General features: G+C 39.6%; 1 protein-coding gene across 1 annotated transcript in view; it reads left to right on the forward strand.

The window, feature by feature from the left end:
- Window positions 1–21195, forward strand: part of SCAMP1 (secretory carrier membrane protein 1) — a 131627-nt gene that overhangs the window by 73043 nt on the left and 37389 nt on the right. Inside the window, exons 3-5 of the mRNA XM_037801219.1 lie at window positions 15611–15709; window positions 16904–17012; window positions 18550–18678. Of these exons, the coding sequence (XP_037657147.1) occupies window positions 15611–15709; window positions 16904–17012; window positions 18550–18678 (337 nt within the window). The remainder of the gene's footprint in view (window positions 1–15610; window positions 15710–16903; window positions 17013–18549; window positions 18679–21195) is intronic.

A 21195-nucleotide genomic window follows, 5' to 3' on the forward strand; every position in this document is an offset into this window, starting at 1 on the left:
CATAAGAGATGGGAGATTTTCATTGATCATTTCCTCTGTTATTGCTTCTGCCCCTTTTCCCTTCTCTTCTCCTTCTGGGACACCAATGACACGTACATTTGTGCATTTCATTTTGTCCTTAAGTTCCCGGAGACGTTCCTCATATTTTTCCATTCTTTTCTCTATCTGTTCTTTTGTGTGTAGGCTTTCAGGTGCATTGTCCTCCAGTTCCTGAGTGTTTTCTTCTGCCTCTTGAGATCTGCTGTTGGATGTCTCCATTGTGTCTTTTATCTCTTGTGTTGTGCCTTTCATTTCCATAGATTCTGCCAGTTTTTTTTTTTCAAACTTTCGATTTCTTCCCTATGTACACCCAGTGTTTTCACTATATGCTTTGTCTCTTTTGCCATATCTTCCCTAAACTTTTTGAACTGATTTAGTATTAGTTGTTTAAATTCCGGTATCTCAGTTGAAGTGTAAGTTTGTTCCTTTGACTGTGCCATAACTTCGTTTTTCTTAGTGTAGGTTGTAGTTTTCTGTTGTCTAGGCATCTGATTTCCTTGGTTACCCCAATCAGGTTTTCCCAGACCAGAATGGGCTCAGGTCTCAGCAGGAGGCAATAGTATCATGTCTCCCTGAGGGTTTGTCTTAAAAGATTGGTACACCCTGTGAGGCTTCAAGTCAGAGTACTTTTCTGCCCAGCAGGTGGCTCCTGTCAGCCTGTAGCTCTAGACTGGCGTAAGGAGGTGTGACCTGTAGCTGTTTACCCCCAGGCTCTGGGGTCTGGTTCTGAATGGAAAGTGGATAGTAGAGCTTGGCACCACCTTCTTCCTCTTAGGGAAAATACACCCCGTAGGGTGAGGCCATTTACATTTGAATAGACTTTCTGCCTGTGCTATCTCCACCCTTGTCTGTTCAGAGGGCTGGGAACTGAAAATGGCTGAGCCTTTCTCCACTGAGCTGACAAAGGGACAGAAAGCCCCCATAGGGGCCAGTCTGCAGCCACCCTCCGGCTCTGCAAGGTCAGTCGTCACCAAAAGCCTTTGTCTGCTTGTTGGGGTTTTGTATCTTGTATTGAGCATTCCACATTTGTTAATTAAAACCCCAGTTGGAGCTCTGCTGAGATATATTCACTTGCTTGGAGAGTGCTGCTCTCTAGCACCACGAGGCTTTGCAGTTTGGGCCATGGTGGGAGGGGGCTCCTGGCTTAGATCCACAGTTTTTACTTACAGATTGTATGCTGCAATCTCGAGCATTCCTCCCAATTCAGGTTGGTGTACGATGAGTGGATAGTCAAGTTTGTCCTCCCACGGTTATTCCAGATTATTTACTAGTTGTTCCTGGTTATTTATTAGTTGTTCCAGGGGGACAAACTAGCTTCCACTCCTCTCTATGCCACCATCTTCTTTCGTCTTCCTGCCCCCGAATTTTATACACACTGGGACATTTGGCTTTTGGTTCTTGGTAGGGTGCGGGTAGTCTTTGGACCTCCTAGGCTAATCTGGTTAGAGAGGCTCCTCCTGGTGGTGAGGTTTCTCCATCACGCTAGAAGGGAAAGGCAGATTCTACCTCCTCCTCTACTGTCTGGATCTGGAGATTACAGGAAGCTGGTCAAGCAGGGGCAGATTGTTCCTGTTGAGCCCATGGTCCTCCTAGCTTATATTTTTCCCAAAGTTCTGCAGTGGAGATCCCATCTGTGGTGTCCTTTGGGACCCCATGCTCTAGTAACCACAAGGACATAGCTTGGTGAGTGGGGGCCCCAAGGGGAAGAGGCAGCTGCTGACCAGACCCATGGGTCCTAGAGCACAGCTGGTTAGTAAGCGTATGTCCACCACATGCCAGTCCAGCTCTCATACCAATCATCACAGAGGCCACTCCCCTATCGTGAGAGCCCCTCCCCCAAGCAGGAAGGGTACACATAATAAACAAGCTTAATGGCGTCTCCCTGGGATGAAGAGCAGCATCAGCTTGTTGCCCCACTCACGGGTGCCTTTGATAAAATCCTCAATGTCCTATTGCAACAGGGGAATCTGATATTCCTGCAGTAGGATGAAATATCTACTGCCAACACCCTGCTGTTGCAGTGTGACCATGACTTTCTTCTTTTATTCCAAGGCTTAGTTGGAATTTGGTTGAGGTCACCCAGAGTAGAATATGCTTGTCTGACTCCCTTTAGAACCTAAACAGAAGTTGTGGCTGTGTGCACCTGGCTGTGGCTTGGCCATGAGAGCTGCAGCTCACTCCTTGCCCAACCCCCTTCCTTCCTTCTCTCTTAACTCTAATTGATGAGAGTCAGTTGGGGAGCAGAGTTGGATGTGAAGCTGTTGAGACTTTTCCACTCAGCCTGCCTGATAAGTAGTCACGCCCTCATGGTAAAGTTGGGATAGCCATGAGAGATCGTCTCCTGGCTTCTCTTCATATCCCACATCTCCATTTCCATAAAAGCTCACACTCTCTTGTTTTCACTTCCAGTTCCCCATCTTTAGAATGACTAGCCTCATGCGAACCTCAGAATCAGTCTGGGTAGCCTGCGTGTGGGTATGCCTGATTTCAGAATGAGAGCAGATATAAGAAGCCATGAGCCAGGGAAGTGTATGCTGGGTGGTGGAAGCCCCAAGCTCATTGATCTCAGCATGGAACCAGTTAGCCAACTCCTGATATTCATTGGGGGATTTTCAAAGTTCCATTCATTTCCACCCCTCCCTGGTGAGCCGAGACAACATGCCCTAGGCCTCTCTGCCATGAGTCAGCACTTCTACACAGGCAGGTAGGGTGGGGGCTTCCCCTCAGTTTAGCCCACAAATCCATGAGTCCTGTGTTGCCCAAGACTCCCCCATACAAAAGGAATGCAAGAGTAATAAAAAGAAATGCCAAGAAAATCAACCCTCTCTATACTTCCCCATGTACCCTGCTCGCTGCACCAAAATCTGTGGAGCGAGTTGCTACATGGTGCATTGTGGGAGCAGAGGGTATAACAGAAATTTTCAGCATATGACCACTTTGTTACTTACACAGCACAAAGGGCCCAGAAGAGCAAGGGAAGAAATCCATTGTGGCTGGTCTCCTGGGATGGCCAAAACTGCTCTGGTTGGGGTTGGCAGATGGCAGCTCTGCACATGCCATGTCAGGTTGGAGAAGACAGCCAAATCTATGCTGTTTGAATGTGATACTTCCACCCTGGGGGTATGGGTCCTGCCACTGAGAATTTCTGCCCCGATTAGCATGAGGGACGGCTTATTCCCAGTTTCCGGGTATAATTCTGGTCAGGGCCTTTCATTAGACTTAACATTTCCCCCAGGTTGTGGAATGGAAACAGACTGAAACATCATTGCACAAGAGGAGGCATGGGGATCAGGCGAGGGCTAGGAGATGGCCACTGAGTGTGTGTCTTAGGCTCCCCAGCACACAGTTTAGCTGGGTCTTTGTGTTTCAGAAAGCTGTGATCAAGGTGTTGTCTGGGCCATGTTTGCATCTAGAGGCTTGGTTGGGGAATAATCTGCTTTCAGGCTCATTCAGGTTGTTGGAAGAATTAATATCTTTTTGGTTGTTATTACCAAGGTCCCCAGCTTTTTCTGGCTATCAGTGAGAGGCCACCCTCAGGTAATAGATGATGCCCACGTTTTGTACATGCCGTAGACTTTCTTGCTGCAAGGGTTTATTCCAACATGTCCACTTACTTCATCAGGTCTACAAAGAAAGTCTCTTAATCTCGTGTGCCAGTTTGAGTATATTGTGTCCCCCGAACCCCATTTATCTTTGATGTAATCTTGTGTGGGCAGACGTTATCAGTGCTGATTAGATTGGAATTCTTTGAGTGTTTGCATGGAAATGCTCCCACCCAACTGTAGGTGATAACTGATGAGATAATTTCCATGGAGGCATGGCCCCACCCATTCAGGGTGGGCCTTGTTCAGTAGAGCCATATAAATGGGCTGACAAACAGAAAGAACTTAGTGCAGCTGCAGCTGTGAGTGACATTTTGAAGAGGAGCTACAGCCAAGAGGGACACTTGGGAGAAATCACAGGAGCTGCAGATGAGAGACAGTTTGAAGACAGCCATTGAAAGCAGACTCTTGCTCCAGAGAAGCTAAGACAGGACAAATACCCCAAGTGCAACTAAGAGTGACATGTTTGAGGAACTGCAGCCTAGAGAGGAACGTCCTGGGAGAAAGTCATTTTGAAACCAGAACTTTGGAGCAGACACCAGCCACATGACTTCCCAGCTAACAGAGGTTTTCTGGACACCATTGGCCATCCTCCAGTGAAGGTACCTGATTGCTGATGTGTTACCTTGGACACTTCATGGCCTTAAGACTTTAATTGTGTAACCAAATAAACCCCCTTTTATAAAAGCCAGTCCATCTCTGGTGTTTTGCATTCTGGCAGCATTAGCAAACTAGAACATCTAGTCTGCTTAGATGGAGTCTTTTATATAATGTAACCTAATCAAGGGAATGATATCCCATCACCTTTATGGTATCCTTTTGGTAAGAAGCGTATCACAGATCCTCTCTGCACTCAAAGGGAAGGGGAGGGCATTGTACAAAGGCAGAACCCTGGGGGGAGGAGTGTCATTGGGTTTCACTTTTGGGTTTGCTTGCCACACAGAGAATAAAATGATATGCTGAGACTGAAATTGTGTTTCTCCAGATCTCTTCACCCCATTTAAAAAGGTCAAAGTGGAGCCACGAGAATACCTTCCTTTCAGTACTCATCTGCCCTTGATCCCTGCTAAGTCATTCTCTACAGAAGCCCCAGACTTCCAGGGTACTTCTCATCACCTGGATTTTTTTTTTTTTTAATCTTTTCCTTTACTTTTTTTTTTTTATTTTGAAATAAATTCAAAGTTATAGGAACAGTTGCAAAAACAATACTAACCCCATACACAGAATTCCATCATACCCTGACCCCCCTCCCCCGATAGCTCAATCCGCCAACTTTAACATGCTGTCACATCGCTATTTCTTTCCCTCCATCCCTATCATCCATCATCTGTTGCTTTGTCTTCTGAACATATGAGACCTAGCTGCACACATCCTTGAACATAACACTATAATTCACGTATACACTTCCCATGAACAAGAACATTCTTTTATGCAATCCCATTAAGTGCAGCTAAGAAGTACAAGAGATTCAATAATGATACAGAGCTTACATTCTATATTTCCTTTTCCTTATGTCTCAACTATGTCCCTTTGAGCCACCTGTCCTCCATCCTCCAATTCCATCCAAGTTCATCCTTGGCATTCAATTGTCATCTATTTAGACTGTCTTTTTTTTTTTTTTTTTCAGTTGTGGAAACGTATGTACAGCCTAAATCTTCCCATTCCACCTCCTCCCTAGCCTTCCATTAGTGGGATTAATCACCTTTAGAATGTTGTAATGCTCTTTCCCACCATCCGTTACTGGAAATTTCCCTTCACCTCAAACAGAAACTTCACCCTCATTTCTTAACTCCCCATTGCCCCTTCCCTCATTTCTCTTAACCCATACTCTACTTTTAATCTCTATGGTTATATTCTCTGATAATTTCTTTGTGTTTACTGTGGGGCTTAAAATTAACCTCTTAAATCCATAACAATCTTGTTTTTATTTCATACCACCCTCACTTCAATAGGACATATAAACTATGTTCCTATACTCCTCCATTCCCCCACCTTTATATAGTTGTCTAAAATTATGTATTTTGCGTTGAGTTCAAAACCACTGATTTGTCATTAGAGTTTGTGTATTTTATATCATGTAGGAAGTAAATAGTGGAGTTACAGTTCAAAAATTATTGACTTCTATTTGTATTCCATTGTGTTTGGAGAATGTGCTTTGAGTATATTCTATTTTTTTCTTTTTTTAATTTCTTGAGGCATGTTTTATGTCCCAGCTTATGGTCCCTTCTGCAGAAAGATTCGTGTTCACTAGAGAAAAATGAGTGTCCTGGTGATTTGGGTTGTAAGGTAGTATATATGTCTCTTAAAATTCTCTATATCTCTTTCTCCTTTCTTTGTTTCTCTGTTGGTAGGGCTCCCTTTAGAATCTGAAGTAGGGCAGGTCTTTTATTGGCAAAGTCTCTCAGCATTTGTTTGTCTGTGAAAAATTTAAGCTCTCCCTCAAATTTGAAGGAGAGTTTTGCTGGATAAAGTATTCTTGGTTGGAAATTTTTCTCTCTCAGAATTTTAAATATGTCATGCCACTGCCTTTTTGCCTCCATGGTGGCCGCTGAGTAGTCACAACTTAGTCTTATGTTGTTTCCTTTGTATGTGGTGAATTGCTTTTCTCTTGCTGTTTTCAGAACTTGCTGCTTCTCTTCAGTATTTGAGAGTCTGATCAGAATATGTCTCGGAGTGGGTTTATTTGGATTTATTCTATTTGGACTCAAGGCCTGAGCTCCGCCCTTCCCCTTTCTGTGTTCACCAGAACTCCAAAAATCCTCTGCTTTTATTTTGGAGTTTTTCGTGTTTTTTTTTTTTTTTCTTTGCCTATCTCCTCTCTGCTGGGCTGGCTGCTCTCAGATTCTCTGGTGTCTGGTCTCCGTCTATCTATGGTTGGAGTTTGGATCAGCAGAATGAGTTTCCGATAAGGGCTGCCACTGCAGTTCTCCCTTCTCCTTGTCGGAGCTGACAGCCCCTCCTCCCACGGGACTGAGCCTGGCAGGGAGGGGCGCGGGTCCCCTGGCCGCAAAAACTTACAGATTTCACTGATCTCAGCAGTTCCACGTTTTCATGAGTGTTGTATGAAGTATGCCCAAAGTCAGATTGCTCTGTGGTGTCCAGTCCATACAGTTCCTGGCTTTCTACCTACTTTCCTGGAGGAGTAACTAAAACATACAGCTCATCAGTCCGCCATCTTGCCCCGCCTCCACCCCATAAGTTTTTGTATGCTGTATTTCCATTTTCATTTGCCTCAAGATGTTTCATAATTTACCTTGTGATTTCTTTGACTCATAGATTGTTTAAGAGTACATTGTTTAATTTCTACATATTTGTGGATTTTACATTTGTCCCTCTGTTATTGATTTCTAGCTTAATTCCATTGAGGTTGTAGAAGGTATATTGCATGATTTAAATATTTTTGAATTTATTGATTGTTTTCTGACTTACCTTATGGTCTGTTCTGGAGAATGATCCATATGTGCACTATAGAAGAATGTGTCTTCTGTTCCTGTTGGGTGATGTGTTCTATGTATGTCTGTTAGGTCTAGCTGGTGTAGAATATCAAGTGTTCAAGTCTTCTGTTTCCTTATTGATCTTCTGCCTAAATGTTCTATCTATTAATGAAAGTGATATTTTGAAATCTTATCCTATTAATGCAGAACCATCTATTTCTCCCTTCAAATTTGTCAATATTTGCTTCAGATATTTTGGGGCTCTGCTGTTAGGTGCATATATGTTTATAATTCTTACATCTTGTTGAATTGACCTCTTTATTAATATATAGTAATTCTCTTTGTCCCTTGTAACAGTTTTTTGTTTGTTTGTTTGTTTTTTAATTTTATTTTGAAATAAATTCAAAGTTATAGGAACAGTTGCAAAAACAATACTAACCCCTTACAAAGAATTCCATCATACCCTGACCCCCCTCCCCTGATAGCTCAATCCACCAACCTTAACATGCTGTCACATCACTATTTCTTTCCCTCCCTCCCTATCTATCATCCGTCATCTATTGCTCTGTCTTCTGAACATATGAGAGCTAGCTGCACACATCCTTGAGCATACACTATAATTCACGTATACACTTCCCATGAACAAGAACATTCTTTTATGCAATCCCATTAAGCGCAGCTAAGAAGTACAAGAGGTTCAACAATGATACAAAGCTTACATTCTATATTTCCTTTACCTTATGTCTCAACTGTGTCCCTTTGAGCCACCTGTCCTCTGTCCTCCAATTCCATCCAAGTTCATCCTTGGCATTCAATCATCATCTATTTAGATTGTCTTTTTTTTTTTTCTTTCTTTCAGTTGTGGAAACATATATACAGCCTAAATCTTCCCATTCCACCCCCTCCCTAGCCTTCCATTAGTGGGGTTAATCACCTTTAGAATGTTGTAATGCTCTTTCCCACCATCCATTACTAGAAATTTCCCTTCACCTCAAACAGCAACTCCACCCTCATTTCTTAACTCCCCATTGCCCCTTCCCCCATTTCTCTTAACCCAAGCTCTACATTTCATCTCTATGGTTATATTCTCTGATAATTTCTTTGTATTTGCTGTGGGGGTTAAAATTAACCTATTAAATCCATATCAATCTTGTTTTTCTTTGATACCACCATCACTTCAATAGGACACATAAACTATGTTCCTATACTCCTCCATTCCCTTACCTTTATATAGTTGTCTAAAATTACATATTTTACATTGAGTTCAAAACCACTGATTTGTCATTAGGGTTTGTGTAATTTTTATCATGGAGGAAGTAAATAGTGGAGTTACAGTTCAAAAATTATTGACTTCTATTTGTATTCCATTGTGTTGGAGAATGTGCTTTGAGTATATTCTATTTTTTTTTTTTTTTAATTTCTTGAGGCTTGTTTTATGTCCCAGCTTATGGTCCCTTCTGGAGAAAGATCTGTGATCACTAGAGAAAAGTGAGTGTCCTGGTGCTTAGGGATGTAAGGTACTATATATTTCTGTTAAAATTCTCTATATCTCTTTCTTCTTTCTGTTGTTTCTCTGTTGGTAGGGTTTCCTTTAGAAGCTGAAGTAGGGCAGGTCTTTTATTGGCAGAATCTCTCAGCATTTGTTTGTCTGTGAAAAATTTAAGCTCTCCCTCAAATTTGAAGGAGAGTTTTGCTGGATAAAGTATTCTTGGTTGGAAATTTTTCTCTCTCAGAATTTTAAATATGTCATGCCACTGCCTTCTTGCCTCCATGGTGGCCTCTGAGTAGTCACAACTTAGTCTTATGTTGTTTCCTTTGTATGTGGTGAATTGCTTTTCTCTTGCTGCTTTCAGAACTTGCTGCTTCTCTTCAGTATTTGAGAGTCTGATCAGAATATGTCTCGGAGTAGGTTTATTTGGATTTATTCTATTTGGAGTTTGCTGGGCATTTATGCTTTGTGTATTTATTGTGTAGAAGGTTGGGGAAGTTGTCCCTAACGATTTCTTCGAATACTCTTTCTAGACCTTTACCCTTCTCTTCCCCTTCTGGGACACCAATGAGTCTTAAGTTTGGACGTTTTATTTCATCTATCATTTCCCTGAGATCCATTTCAATTTTTTCGATTTTTTCCTCCATTCTTTATTTTGTTCTTTCATTTTCTGTTCTGTGGACTTCTAGGACATTGAGATGTTGTTCAGCTTCCTCTAGTCTTGTATTGTGAATATCCGGGGTCTTTTTAATTTGGCCAACAGTTTCTTTTATTTCCATAAGATCTTCTATTTTTTTATTTACTCTTGCAATGTCTTGTTTATGCTCTTCTAGGGTCTTCTTTATGTTGCTTATATCCTGGGCCATGGTCTTCCTGATGTCCTTTAAATCCTTTGCCATGTTTTCGTTCCTCGATTGTAGTTTTTTGATTAATTTTGCCAGGTACTGTGTCTCTTCTGATATCTTGATTTGTGTGTTTGGAGTTGGAGTCTCCATATCGTCTGATTTTATCATATGCATTAAGATTTTCTGTTGTTTTTGGCCTCTTGGCATTTGCTTTGCTTGATAGGGTTCTTTCAAGTTGTAAAAGAAAACGTATCTAATTTTTCAGAAACACAGTTTGGTGACGTACACTTTCTCTAACTAACCAGGAGATGGTGTCTGTGAGTCACCTATACCTCTCAAGTCAGTTCTCCACCTTGTTCCCGTGATGTGTGGGGAAATGATTCTTGTGGGGTCCAGCCGGAGAATTCAGCCTGGGTGTGTTGCTGGAGCTGTCCGCCCTGAATGCAGGGCGCTTGTACAGGTGGTCAGGGAGGAAGGACAGCCTCAATATTCAAATCCCCCAGGTTCCCGGAGATTCAAGGCCACCGCTAGAGTCCAAGCCTTCATTTCATTTCAGCCCCAGACCCTCTCTCTCGCTGTCCCACAAACCACCAGACTTGGTGTAGTGTCCCTGGGATCTCCGCATGGGTCCCCCCACCCAGCTGCGATCCTCCAGGACCTCTGCTGAGGGAATGCCGTGCTACGTCACCAGTGCGCGCCATCCCTCAAGGGAAGCCCTGGGCCGCCGGGCCAAGCCGGCTTGCTTTCAGCCTTATGCAAAAATGGCCGAACGGGACGTCTCCACAGCCCTGTCCTCACACAATTCCTCCTTCCCAGCTCTGGGACAACTGGCGGGGCTCTGGGCTGTGGGCACGGCCCCGGGCAGGAGTTTATCCAGCCCTCCCGGGAGCGAGCTGCTAGCCGTGGGTTTTCATTCGGCTTCTGGCTCTTCCTTCCATTCCCCCAGCCCCAGGGATATTTGCAGCGGGCTATCTTCCAGGCCAGACACCAAGAGGCTGGCCCAGCCCCCTCTTGCTGTGTTTTACTGCGTGGTTCTCACGATCACACCTGCAGCCGCTCCTGGGTTTCCCCCCTTTTTTTTCTTATTAGAAGAGCCCGTTCGTCTCCAGACGCCAGACCCTGGCTTCACCAGATCGCTGCGCGGCTGCGGGACTTCCAGCCAGCTTACTCACTCGTTTCAGAATGCAGACTCCAAGTTTCACCAAGTATACAGCCCCTGGGAACTAGCAGATCTCGCCCAGCTGGCACATTGCTGTAACCGGTATTCTGGGTCACTCTCTGGTCCTTATCTAGTGTTTTCCACGGAGGTGTTACTTAGCCCTGTCTCACCTAGCCGCCATCTTGGTTTCTCTCCCTTGTAACAGTTTTTGACTTAAAAGTCTATTTCATCTCATTTTAATATAGTTACCCCCGCTTGCTTTTGGTTAGTACTTGCGTAGTACAAATTTTTTTGCATCCATTCACTTTCAGCCCATTTATGTCTTTGAATTTAAGGTGAGTCTCTTATAAACAGCATATACTGTAGTTGGGTCATGCTTTTAAATCCAGTTTCCAATCTCTGCCTTTTGAATGGGGAGTTTAATCTGTTTACATTTAAGGTAATTACTGATAATGCCGGACTCTCTTTTGCCATTTCACTATTTTGTGTTTGTAAGTCTTATTTCTTTTTTGACCCTCAATTCTTTCATTAATTCCTACTTCCATATTTATTTGGCTTTCTGTATTGTACCATTTTGAGACCCTTCTCATTTCTTTCTGAATGTATTTTTCATGTATATTCTTTATGGTTACCATGGATTAAAATTTTACGTCCTAAATCTATTACAATCATATTTTGTTTGATATCAACTTATCGTCAATAAGATACCTATACACTGTTCCTACATCCCACTGTTCCCCCACTTTTTTAGGTTATTTGTTACAAATTATGTCTTTGTACAGTGTATGCCCCAAACTATCAATTTATCATACTTTTGCATGCATTTGCATTTTAGCACCTGTAGGAAGTAAGAAGTGGAGTTATATAACAAACAATATAGTAGTACTGGCATTTATAGTTACCCATGTGGTTACCTTTACGAGAGGTCTTTATTTCTTTATGCTTCTTTGATCTGTCTAGTGTCCTTTCCATCTGAAGAACTTCCTTTAGCATTGGTTGTAGGGCTCGTCTAGTGGTGATAAATTCCTTCAGCTTTTGTTTATCTGAGAATGTGTTCATCTCTCCCTCATTTTTGAAAGAATGTCTTGCCAGATAGAAAGTTTTTGTTTGACAGTTGTTTTCTTTTAGCACTTTACAATTTTGTACCACTGCCTTCTTGCCTTCAAGGTTTCTTGGGAATTGAGCACTTAATTTTATTGCAACTCCCTTGTATATAACTCCTTGCTTTTATCTTGCAGCTTTTAGAACTCTTTCCTTGTCCTCGGCTTTGGACAATTTGATTACTATGTGTCTGGCTGTGGTTCTCTTTGAATTTATCCTGTTTGGGGCTTGTGGGGCTTTTTGAATGTGGATATTTGTGTCTTTTGTTAAATCTGGGAAGTATTCTGCCATTATTTCTTTGAATATTCCTTCTGCCCCTTTCTGTATGTCTTCTGGGGCTTCTATAATGTTTATATTTGTACAGTTGATTGTGTGCCACAGGTCTCTTAGGCTCTGTTCATTTTTTTTAATCCCAAGTTATTTATTTATTTATATTCTATTATTGCTGTATTCGTACCTGTTAAAAGGATGTAACATTTATGACACATTATCTTGGTCTGTACATTCTTCAGTTAACATTCAAAGTTTTCTGGTTTAATAGACATCATATTTATGTTTAGTGTTGTGTGAAAAAATAGAAGGTGACCAACATTATAGAATTTTCAGCTACAGCTTTTACTTCATAAGTGTTTGCAAGAATGTTGAGAAAAACTTTGATTTCCTTCCCTACAACTCATTACAAAATTCTGCCTTCTGCACTCCCGGAACACTTCATAATCCTAGTTTTAATTTATTTTTCATTAATAGTTTAGTAGGCAAAACTATGAATTTATGGTTGAATTGTATTGTAAAGCATTCTTGTTAGATGTTTTTCCCAGTCTGATATTCCTGATGTGACCTCCAGCTAAACACTTTGTGATTTGATTTTAGGGTTGACATTTCCTCAGTATGGGAAATTAAACACTGATGAATAAATTCAAAGCCACCAAAGACTTTTCTTCATTCTGTATATATACAGAGAATATTTTATAAAATGTGAAACTTCACATATATTCCACACATTGCTCTGTAAGTAAAGGATTTCATACATTTCTCCATTGAGTAATTATTGCATCAATAATTATCTCCTGGAGTTCTCCTCGAGTTTCTTCCTACTGATAATATCTTTCCTATCCAGTTTTCTGGTTTTGGAGTTATTCCTACTCTGACCTATTCTTGTATATGCCAAGGCTGGAGCTCAGCTGAAATCTATTATACGTAATTGCATAGTGTTCCCCCCAGGATAGTGCAATCATATTATCTAAGGATAGATTGTAAATAAAGGCATTTAGACATGGATTATATTGACAGAGATTTATACTCCTGTGTGGGTTTTTTTTTAACTTTTTAAAGTTGGTAGCTGTGTCTGAAAACTCTTCCATATGTACAACATAGTTAATGAGTTCTGTGATGTCCCTAATGGTAGAATTATGTCTAAAGGTTTTCCCACATAGATGGCAGACATGTTTTCTCCCCAGTGTTAATTATCTCATGTTGTCTGAGGGCCACTCTATCAGTGAAGTCTTCCCTTCACAAAAAAGTCGACATATGGTTTCTTCCCAGTGTGAGTTCCCCCAAATTGCCTAAAGGTACCACATTGACTGAAGGATTCCCTCATAAATGGCAGACATTTGGTTTCTCCCCAGTATGAGTTCTCCCATGTTGCCTAAGTCGACTATTTTTACTGAAGGATTCTGTTCATTATTTTTTATTCTTTAATTTTTCTTCTCCTCAGCTTGAATCATTTCAGTTGTTTTGTCTTCAAGTTCACTGATTCTTTCTTCTGCCACCTCCAATCTGCTGTTGAAACTCTCTAGGAAATTTTTTGTTTCAGTTGTGTTCAACTCTACTAGTTTCTCTGGAAAGGCTTCCATATTTTTCATTCATTGTTTCCCTCATATCCCTTAGTTCTTTCTTCCTGTTTTCCTTCATCTCCTTTAGCATTTTTAGGATCATTATTTTAAGTCTTTGACAGGTAAATCCAAATCTAGCCCTCTTTGTTGCTGGATTCTGGATTTGTATCTGTTCGTGTGGCTGGGCCACCGTTTTCTCTTATTTGTCTTGCTTTGTTGCACACTTTACATTTTAATATTTCAAAGTGCTAATTCTGGAATTTAGTCCCTAGGTTGTCTCTTAAATTTGTATCCAGCTAGTGATATGATAGAAATTTTCTTGAATGCCAGGAGCTAATCAAAACAAACACTCCAAAGCAAAAAGCACCTTTCATTCTCTTTCCAAATCGGCTTTGCTTTCATTGGTGGTTGCCTTCAGAGCTTAGCCTTCCTGTCAAGCACATCGGTCTGAGACATTTGGGAAGTGCATGGTCCTCTCTGTCTTATGTGAGCCTGTGTGGAGCCAGCAAACCTGCTTCTTCACCTGGGCCTGTGCTCACTAGAGGCCCCAGGAATTCCACAGGAGTTTACAGTTCACAGGAGTTTGAGTGAATGCCCCCTCTATTCCTTTTAAACAGAACTCCTCCCCCTCCTGAGTGCTCTTTCAAGTGACTTAACTGCTGATAGTGCTTTGCCCCAGGCTGTTTCAACTTAATTGTTTCTCACACTGTTCCAGCTGTCTGCAAGGGGGCTTTTCTGCCTTCAGGACAAACAGTGAGAGGGCAAACTGGAGACATGTTCCCTTGTTCAGTCTCTTGGACTTCCACCTGATAGACTGGCAGTGGTGTACATGCATCCCAGTATGCACAAAGGGGCCACTCTGCTCACTCTGGAACAGTGCCAGGGACCCACAAGGGGAGCACAAGCTGGCTCCACTCTGCATTGTAGAGGGGATGAGGAAAGGGCTAGCAAAGGTGCCAAGAGCTTCTTCTATAGCTTTTGAAGCTGGATTTTCTTGATTCAGCAATTGCCCAGTTAATGCATCCCTTTAACTGTTTTCCATAGTTTTGAGGAAGGTTACTGTCTTTAGGAGTCCTTTGCCACTTTTATCTGAGGGGGCTTGGAACAGTTGCTGCCCTCAGAGCCAGGCCCCAGTGATCTGAAGGAGCTGATCAGAGGTTGAAGTCTGGGATCAGACCACACATCCCTGGAGTTTGGAGAACTAGCTCTTTATGTTCCAACCTGGCATCAGCAAGCTGAGCTAGGAGCTGGGGCTCCAGTTCCCACGGCTGCTGGCCATGAGGCTGGGGGAAGGGGGATGACAGAAAACGCTAGAGGGTTAAACACACTGGTCTTTATTGCAAATTACCAGCCTCTTCCTCTTGCTACTCCCTGGATGTTGCACAGTCTTCCCCTAGACTCCAGGAGTTTCAAAGTGGTTGTGTTAATGAACAGAAGAGTCATATGCATACTATTTTGTAGCTTTCTTTATTTAAATTAGTTTTTTAATAAAGACATTCTTCTATAGTTCTAACTCATTTCTTTTGATGACTGTATTGTATTTATATACAGTAATTTAACTAGTTCTCCACTGATGGCCTTTTAGATATCCATCTAGTTTTCAGTCTTGCAGTTCCTTTCAAATACTGCTCATCCTCATTGGTGAAATGGACATTGCGCAGTTTATTTTCCATCTGCTCAATGCCTGACCTTACCTCCTCTCATTCTTTTCAAGGGGCATCAGTGGAGTTCTGCCCAGAGTTCTCCTATCTACTTCCCAAGGCATGGACCCTTAGTTAACCTTGGTAATTCTTCAGTCTGGTGCTATATTTTATTACAAAGCAATACTTAAAGATTTTTTTCTTTTAAAAGAGATATACTTTAGGAGAGTGTGGTGTGGAGTGGAGTGTTAAAGGTGGCAGCCAGATGCACAGTTGAGAAATGAATGCATTTGAGAAAATGGAGATTGAGAGCTTAGGCAGCTCTTTGCCGCATGCCTGACTATAAGAGGGCAGAGGAGGAAGACAGGCACTTTTTCAGATTTTGCTTTCTATTGCATTTATTCCCCTTGAAAAAAATTAAAATAGGATGTTTGTGTTATTTAATTTGTCCTTTTCTTGACCTTCCTAGCCTCCACCAGGCAATGTGAAAATGCCTAATGTACCCAATACACAGCCAGCAATAATGAAACCAACAGAGGAACCTCCAGCTTACACACAGATTGCAAAGGTTAGTTCATGTTAACTGTGTAAATTTATTTAGGAAATTACAATGTCAATAACACTTGCTTTCAGAGAAAATAATTCTTTAAACTATTGCATTCTTATTGTTTAATTTTTTAACTCACTGTCGAGTCTTGAGTTAACTAGCTTGTCAACTTTTTAATACTTAAACCTCTTTATCAGTTCATAACATTTCCTTTATTCTATTATTAGCACTTATTGGATACATATATCATCTTGATGTACAGTTTGTACGGTGAAGTTTTTAGTGCCTTTGCTTTCAGTGTTTAATGCACAATACCATTACAGTAACAAGGATAAAATAATAGATATTATTTGGAGAAAGCTGTAATGGTTAAGCAAAGGACAGTGAGTAGTAGGAAGTAGAAGTTGGTAAAAGTATGAGAAAAAACAGAGATCAATAGAATGTCTGGTATCACATAATGGCAAAAGAAGAGATAAGCAGCATTTCTTAACTATGTCCTTCTTTGGCCTCATTATCTTATAATATATAAGCTGTCATATAATATTCTTGTTTTGGGAACCTTATGTACCGTTTAACCCAACAGAAATGATCCACTTCAGTTGTCCTTTTCTCTAATTGTCCATTTTCCTCAACTGTTCCTTGCCTCTGTTCTTCACTGTCAGGCACAGAGATCACTTTAATTTCATTTTCCTAATTACCTTATGACTCTATTACTGAGAGAGTGTTTTCCTCTCCTACTCTACTCAGCATTCCCATTGAGGGTTTTCATACTCAAAAGATTAAAGTGGGCCAAACTGCCCTGCCTCCACGAGTGCCAAGGAGAGCAGTGGGTGTGAGGGGAAGACTGGGGAACCCTCAACCCACTCTCCTCTCACCCCAGACCCTCTCCCGGCCAGCACTGGGGACAAGCCAGGCAGCCTTGACCTCTCCTGGGAAACTGCTCTCCTTCTTCCCTGAACCCTTTTGCTCTGGTCTTGCCAAGTCTCTGTCACCACAGGAAGGTGTTCCACAGCCTATTGAAAAAAAAAAAAAAAAAAAAAAAAGTGGGCCAAATTCCCCATAATATTCTGAAACTATAATCTTCAGTGAATTCCTCTATATGGAAAAGCATTTGAATTAGTTGTCTAGCATAGTAGAGGGAGGAGAAGTAGAAGATATTGTATAAATATTTTGATATTTTATACTTCTGACAACCTATTGACATTTTTTGTTTAGGAGCATGCCTTGGCCCAAGCTGAACTTCTTAAGAGGCAGGAAGAATTAGAAAGAAAAGCAGCAGAATTAGACCGTCGAGAACGGGAAATGCAAAACCTCAGTCAACATGGTAGTATGCAGAGAAGTTTGAAATAAAAATAACTCTTAAACACTTTAAATTATATTTTAACAGCACTAGGTCATTTGGTTTATGGATAAAATCCTGCCGTTTTTCTTGTTCTAGAAAGGAGATCAGATGCAACTGATTGCCTGCTTGATACTTTGTAGCTCTCTGATCTTTGGCTGACTTGCAAAGTCTTTTGATCGATGAGAAGGGTATTAGCCTCAGTACACCAACAGTAAACGTGGCTATGATCATTCTGGTCTATTCTAAGGCCAAGAGGGTTTGATTCTCACTTGGGCCCTTTTTGGGTTTATTGTAGTTCTCTGAGTTCATGGGAGCATATACTCCATTTGATTCTTAACATTGGTTTATTAAGACCAATTTTAAATTATCTCTCCCTTGTCCCCACAAGTATATCTCATCGAACCATGTTAGAAAAATATGTTTATGGTGACCCTAGAAAGCCAAAGAAAAAAAGGTGCTTAATTGATTATTTGCTTTGAAATCTATTTCAAACTGACTTCCAAAGATCACTTCAAGGGAGGAGTATCTTAGGGAAATTTGGCAGTGTCTGAGAAAGAAGGGATAAGAGGGCTAGACAAGTCATTGTTAGGATGTCTAGGATAGTGGTGGAATGAAAAGGCTGCGACAACAGTAATATACAGAATTGTTTCTTCTTTATGTTAGAATGTGGAAGTCTAAGGTCTTGTGGAGATGCATTTATCCTGGGCCATTTTCTTGCTTGCAGCTTCAGCAACAGCATCTATAGGAGAAACTCAAAGTTGAATTGGGTTCAATGTTTCTGACATAGCTGTAACTAAAATCTGTCCTGTTTCCTTAGCATTGACTAATACATGATATCTATGGTAGATCTTTTAGTAAAGGTAGTGATGAAGAGTCAATATAATTCTTCAGCTTTTTTTCCATGACTGTTTCATGTTTTCTGACATGAAAGTTTTATGGTTTTCTTACATGTGTCTTTTGAAATTTCCAAATATGATACTTTGGTATTGTTTACATCTTATGTTTCCTGATGGAGCTGACAGTAGAAAGCATGAAATACTTAGAAGCTTGTCTTCCCTCTCTACATGGGTTAAGAAAAGAGCAGAATTATAATTTAAGAGTCAAGATACTGAGGAGGAAATTTAGGGGTTTAAAGACTGGGTGGCCTTTACATGAGAGTCAGACTCATGGGACTTTGAAATAAATCTATTTCTCAGGGAGAGTTGCAGGGTACGTCCTTGTGCTTTTTTTTGCCCTTTTTTTTTGGGGGGTGGTTCCCTTGTACATAGATGATTCATGCTAAATATATGTTATGACACTGGAAAATTATTTTACCATCTAATGTTCTCTAAAGTGATATTCTGGGAAAATTTTGAAAAATATAAAGCTTGACTTTCAGAGTTGTAGTGTTATAGAGCTATAATGTCATATTTCATAATACCTATTAAAAGAGGAGATAGGGTTCTTCTTTATTATAAAACAAAAAATAAGAATAACACATATTTGCCTAATGTAAATAACTTTTTTTTTAAATTTACAGGCAGAAAAAATAATTGGCCACCTCTTCCTGACAATTTTCCTGTGGGACCTTGTTTCTATCAGGATTTTTCTGTAGACATTCCTGTGGAATTCCAAAAAACAGTAAAGATTATGTACTACTTGTGGATGTGTGAGTATAGAAAAATTTGTTTATTTGTTTGATCTTCATATTTTGTTGTCAAAATCCAGCATTTTAAAAAAACTCATAAAACTCTTATATTAAAGATATAGTATAGTAAATCAATCTTCTTTTCCTTTAGATGGACGTTAATAATCAAAGTGAAACATCATATTTAGGTACTTCAAAATTGTACTATATGTAAAAAGAAAATAAAAAGTTCTTTATTTGACAATATAAGTCCTAGCTGAGGAAAACCTACATAATGAAAACTGACATTCTTTTGAGGAAGAAACAACTTCTCTCTCACATGGGTAGAATTTTGTAATAAACCTTTTTTCTTGCAAAATGTTATGTAGGTATTATATGCTTTGAAAAAATTACACGTTCTACTTTTATGCAACAGGAAAACTGTTAAAAAATTTTGTTAAATGTAGACATTATGAATATTTTTAAAAGGGGTATAACTAATATAAACTGTAAATCTTTTTTTTTAGAATTTGAGCAACAGTTTACTTCTCACTTTAAAATGGTGTTAAATACTTTAATTATTGGAAGTGCCATTAATATAGGGCATTTTATTGAATAGAACGTGTACTAACAACTCATGGAATGGTAAAATAAAATATCAATCTGTTAACAGTTTTGCTGTATGTACACAAATTTAAACTTAGAGTAGTCTTAGTTTTATTTGTTATTATTTTTATGTCGGTAGGAAGGTAGCTGTTGTGGTTTCTTGCCTGCACAATAGCTGAATTACTGGATAATTTATAGGGTACATTCTTGAGGAGGAAATTTGTGTGTATTTACTTTATGATTAAGGCGGCTTTTTCTCTCTAGTTATATGAGATAATTTTTTCAAAATCTTTTAGGAGCATTCCTTACATATGTGAAGTTGCTTTGCAATGTTAGAAGCAATTCCTTATAGATAGTACATTTTAAAATCTTATTTTTAGTTTCTTTTTGAGATTTTATTGTCAATCTAATATCTTTTGATGAATCTCCACTATCAGTAGTGTTGTATATTTTCAATATAGTTGGCTATGGTTGTTTCCACCCGTGTTCAGCTGCCAGATCTGAACTGTATTCAAAGAAGGCTTAGGATTCCAGTTCAGGTTCTCATTTGAAGAAGTATTACCGGAACACAGTAAGATTTAGTACTAGCTCAATAATATCCCTAAGTTTCATAAAATATAGGCTGTGTTAAATTTATTTTCAAGAAAGTTTTGATTTAAGTTTTTGATTTTGGGTTGACTAATGCTGTCACATTGTAATAGTAATTATAATGAGATCTAGTATTTATTGAGAATTCACTTTCTACCAGGCACAGTATAATCACTTTGTATATATTTTCTTATTAAATCCTAACCACATTTTGAAGCAAGTACTATATTATCTGGTTTTATAGATGGGGAAACTAGAGCTTAGAGACTAACTTGTCCAAGTTTACACAAGTGAAATTGGAGCTGGATAATTTTACTGTAGAGCTCAAGGGCTGGATTTCCATGTTATACCACCTAGAAGTACCAAAGTGAAGAAGTAATTTACATTTTAAACCTAAATGTGATGAAGCTGTGCACTCAAAGGTACTTTAACCTGAAGCAAATAATTTATCCAAATTTAAAGACCTGAGCAATTAGAAATCTCATTGTGAAATGAATCTCAAAAACCTGTTTGTACTAGATTTAAAAAATAGAAAAGAAAAAGAAGGTAGTTACATTAAAGATCATTAGTGAAGGAGTTGACATACTGTTATAAAACTTTATGATGGGTGTTTGTATTGTAATATGGAAACATACTGTTACCAAGAAAATTGTAGTGGTAGTTGAAAACTTAGGTTCATTATTATAAGATTTCAGTGCTTAATAAAGCAAATTGAAATTTTATGTGAAGTTCAACTTGCAGATCATGTAAACAAAATGGCTTAAAGATCTTTAGTGCTGTGTCTATACTTGGAATCCACCAGCAGAGATTCATTGCATAAATGGAGAGATTTTTCAGTAATTAGGCCTAGACACTTTACTCTTCAATGTGGTGCTGATAATTGACTTATTGATTATGGTTGGTGGTTACTATGAAAATACTTCGAAAACTTTTTGATAGACTACACAAAATTAAATTGATGTTTTTATACTTGGGAGAATTTTTGTGAACTTTAAAACATACACATTCTCTTTCTCTCTCCTTAAATGGATTGGGAGATGAGCTTTTAAAAATTATTTGTCTGAAGTTTAAAATTTGAGTTAGAGTGTTCTTAACATATAAAATTTTGTTAGGTACCTGGATGCTGTTTAATGCTACAGAATAATAGTTTACTCTCTCACAATCTTTTGAATTTTGCTTTTGAGCCCTTAACAGAACTACCTTTATTTTGATCCAAAGAATTTTGTGTAAATTTATTAGTAAGCCAGCTTTCATAAGGGTTAAACATCCTAATGAAAATAGAGTCATTAGTATCTGTCTTGTGTGATAGAATGAAATGGAATTTTAAAGCTGGAAGAGCTCCTCCATTTTTTTTTTTTTTTTTTT

Source organism: Choloepus didactylus, chromosome 13 (assembly GCF_015220235.1).
Source record: "Choloepus didactylus isolate mChoDid1 chromosome 13, mChoDid1.pri, whole genome shotgun sequence".
NCBI lineage: Eukaryota > Metazoa > Chordata > Mammalia > Pilosa > Megalonychidae > Choloepus > Choloepus didactylus.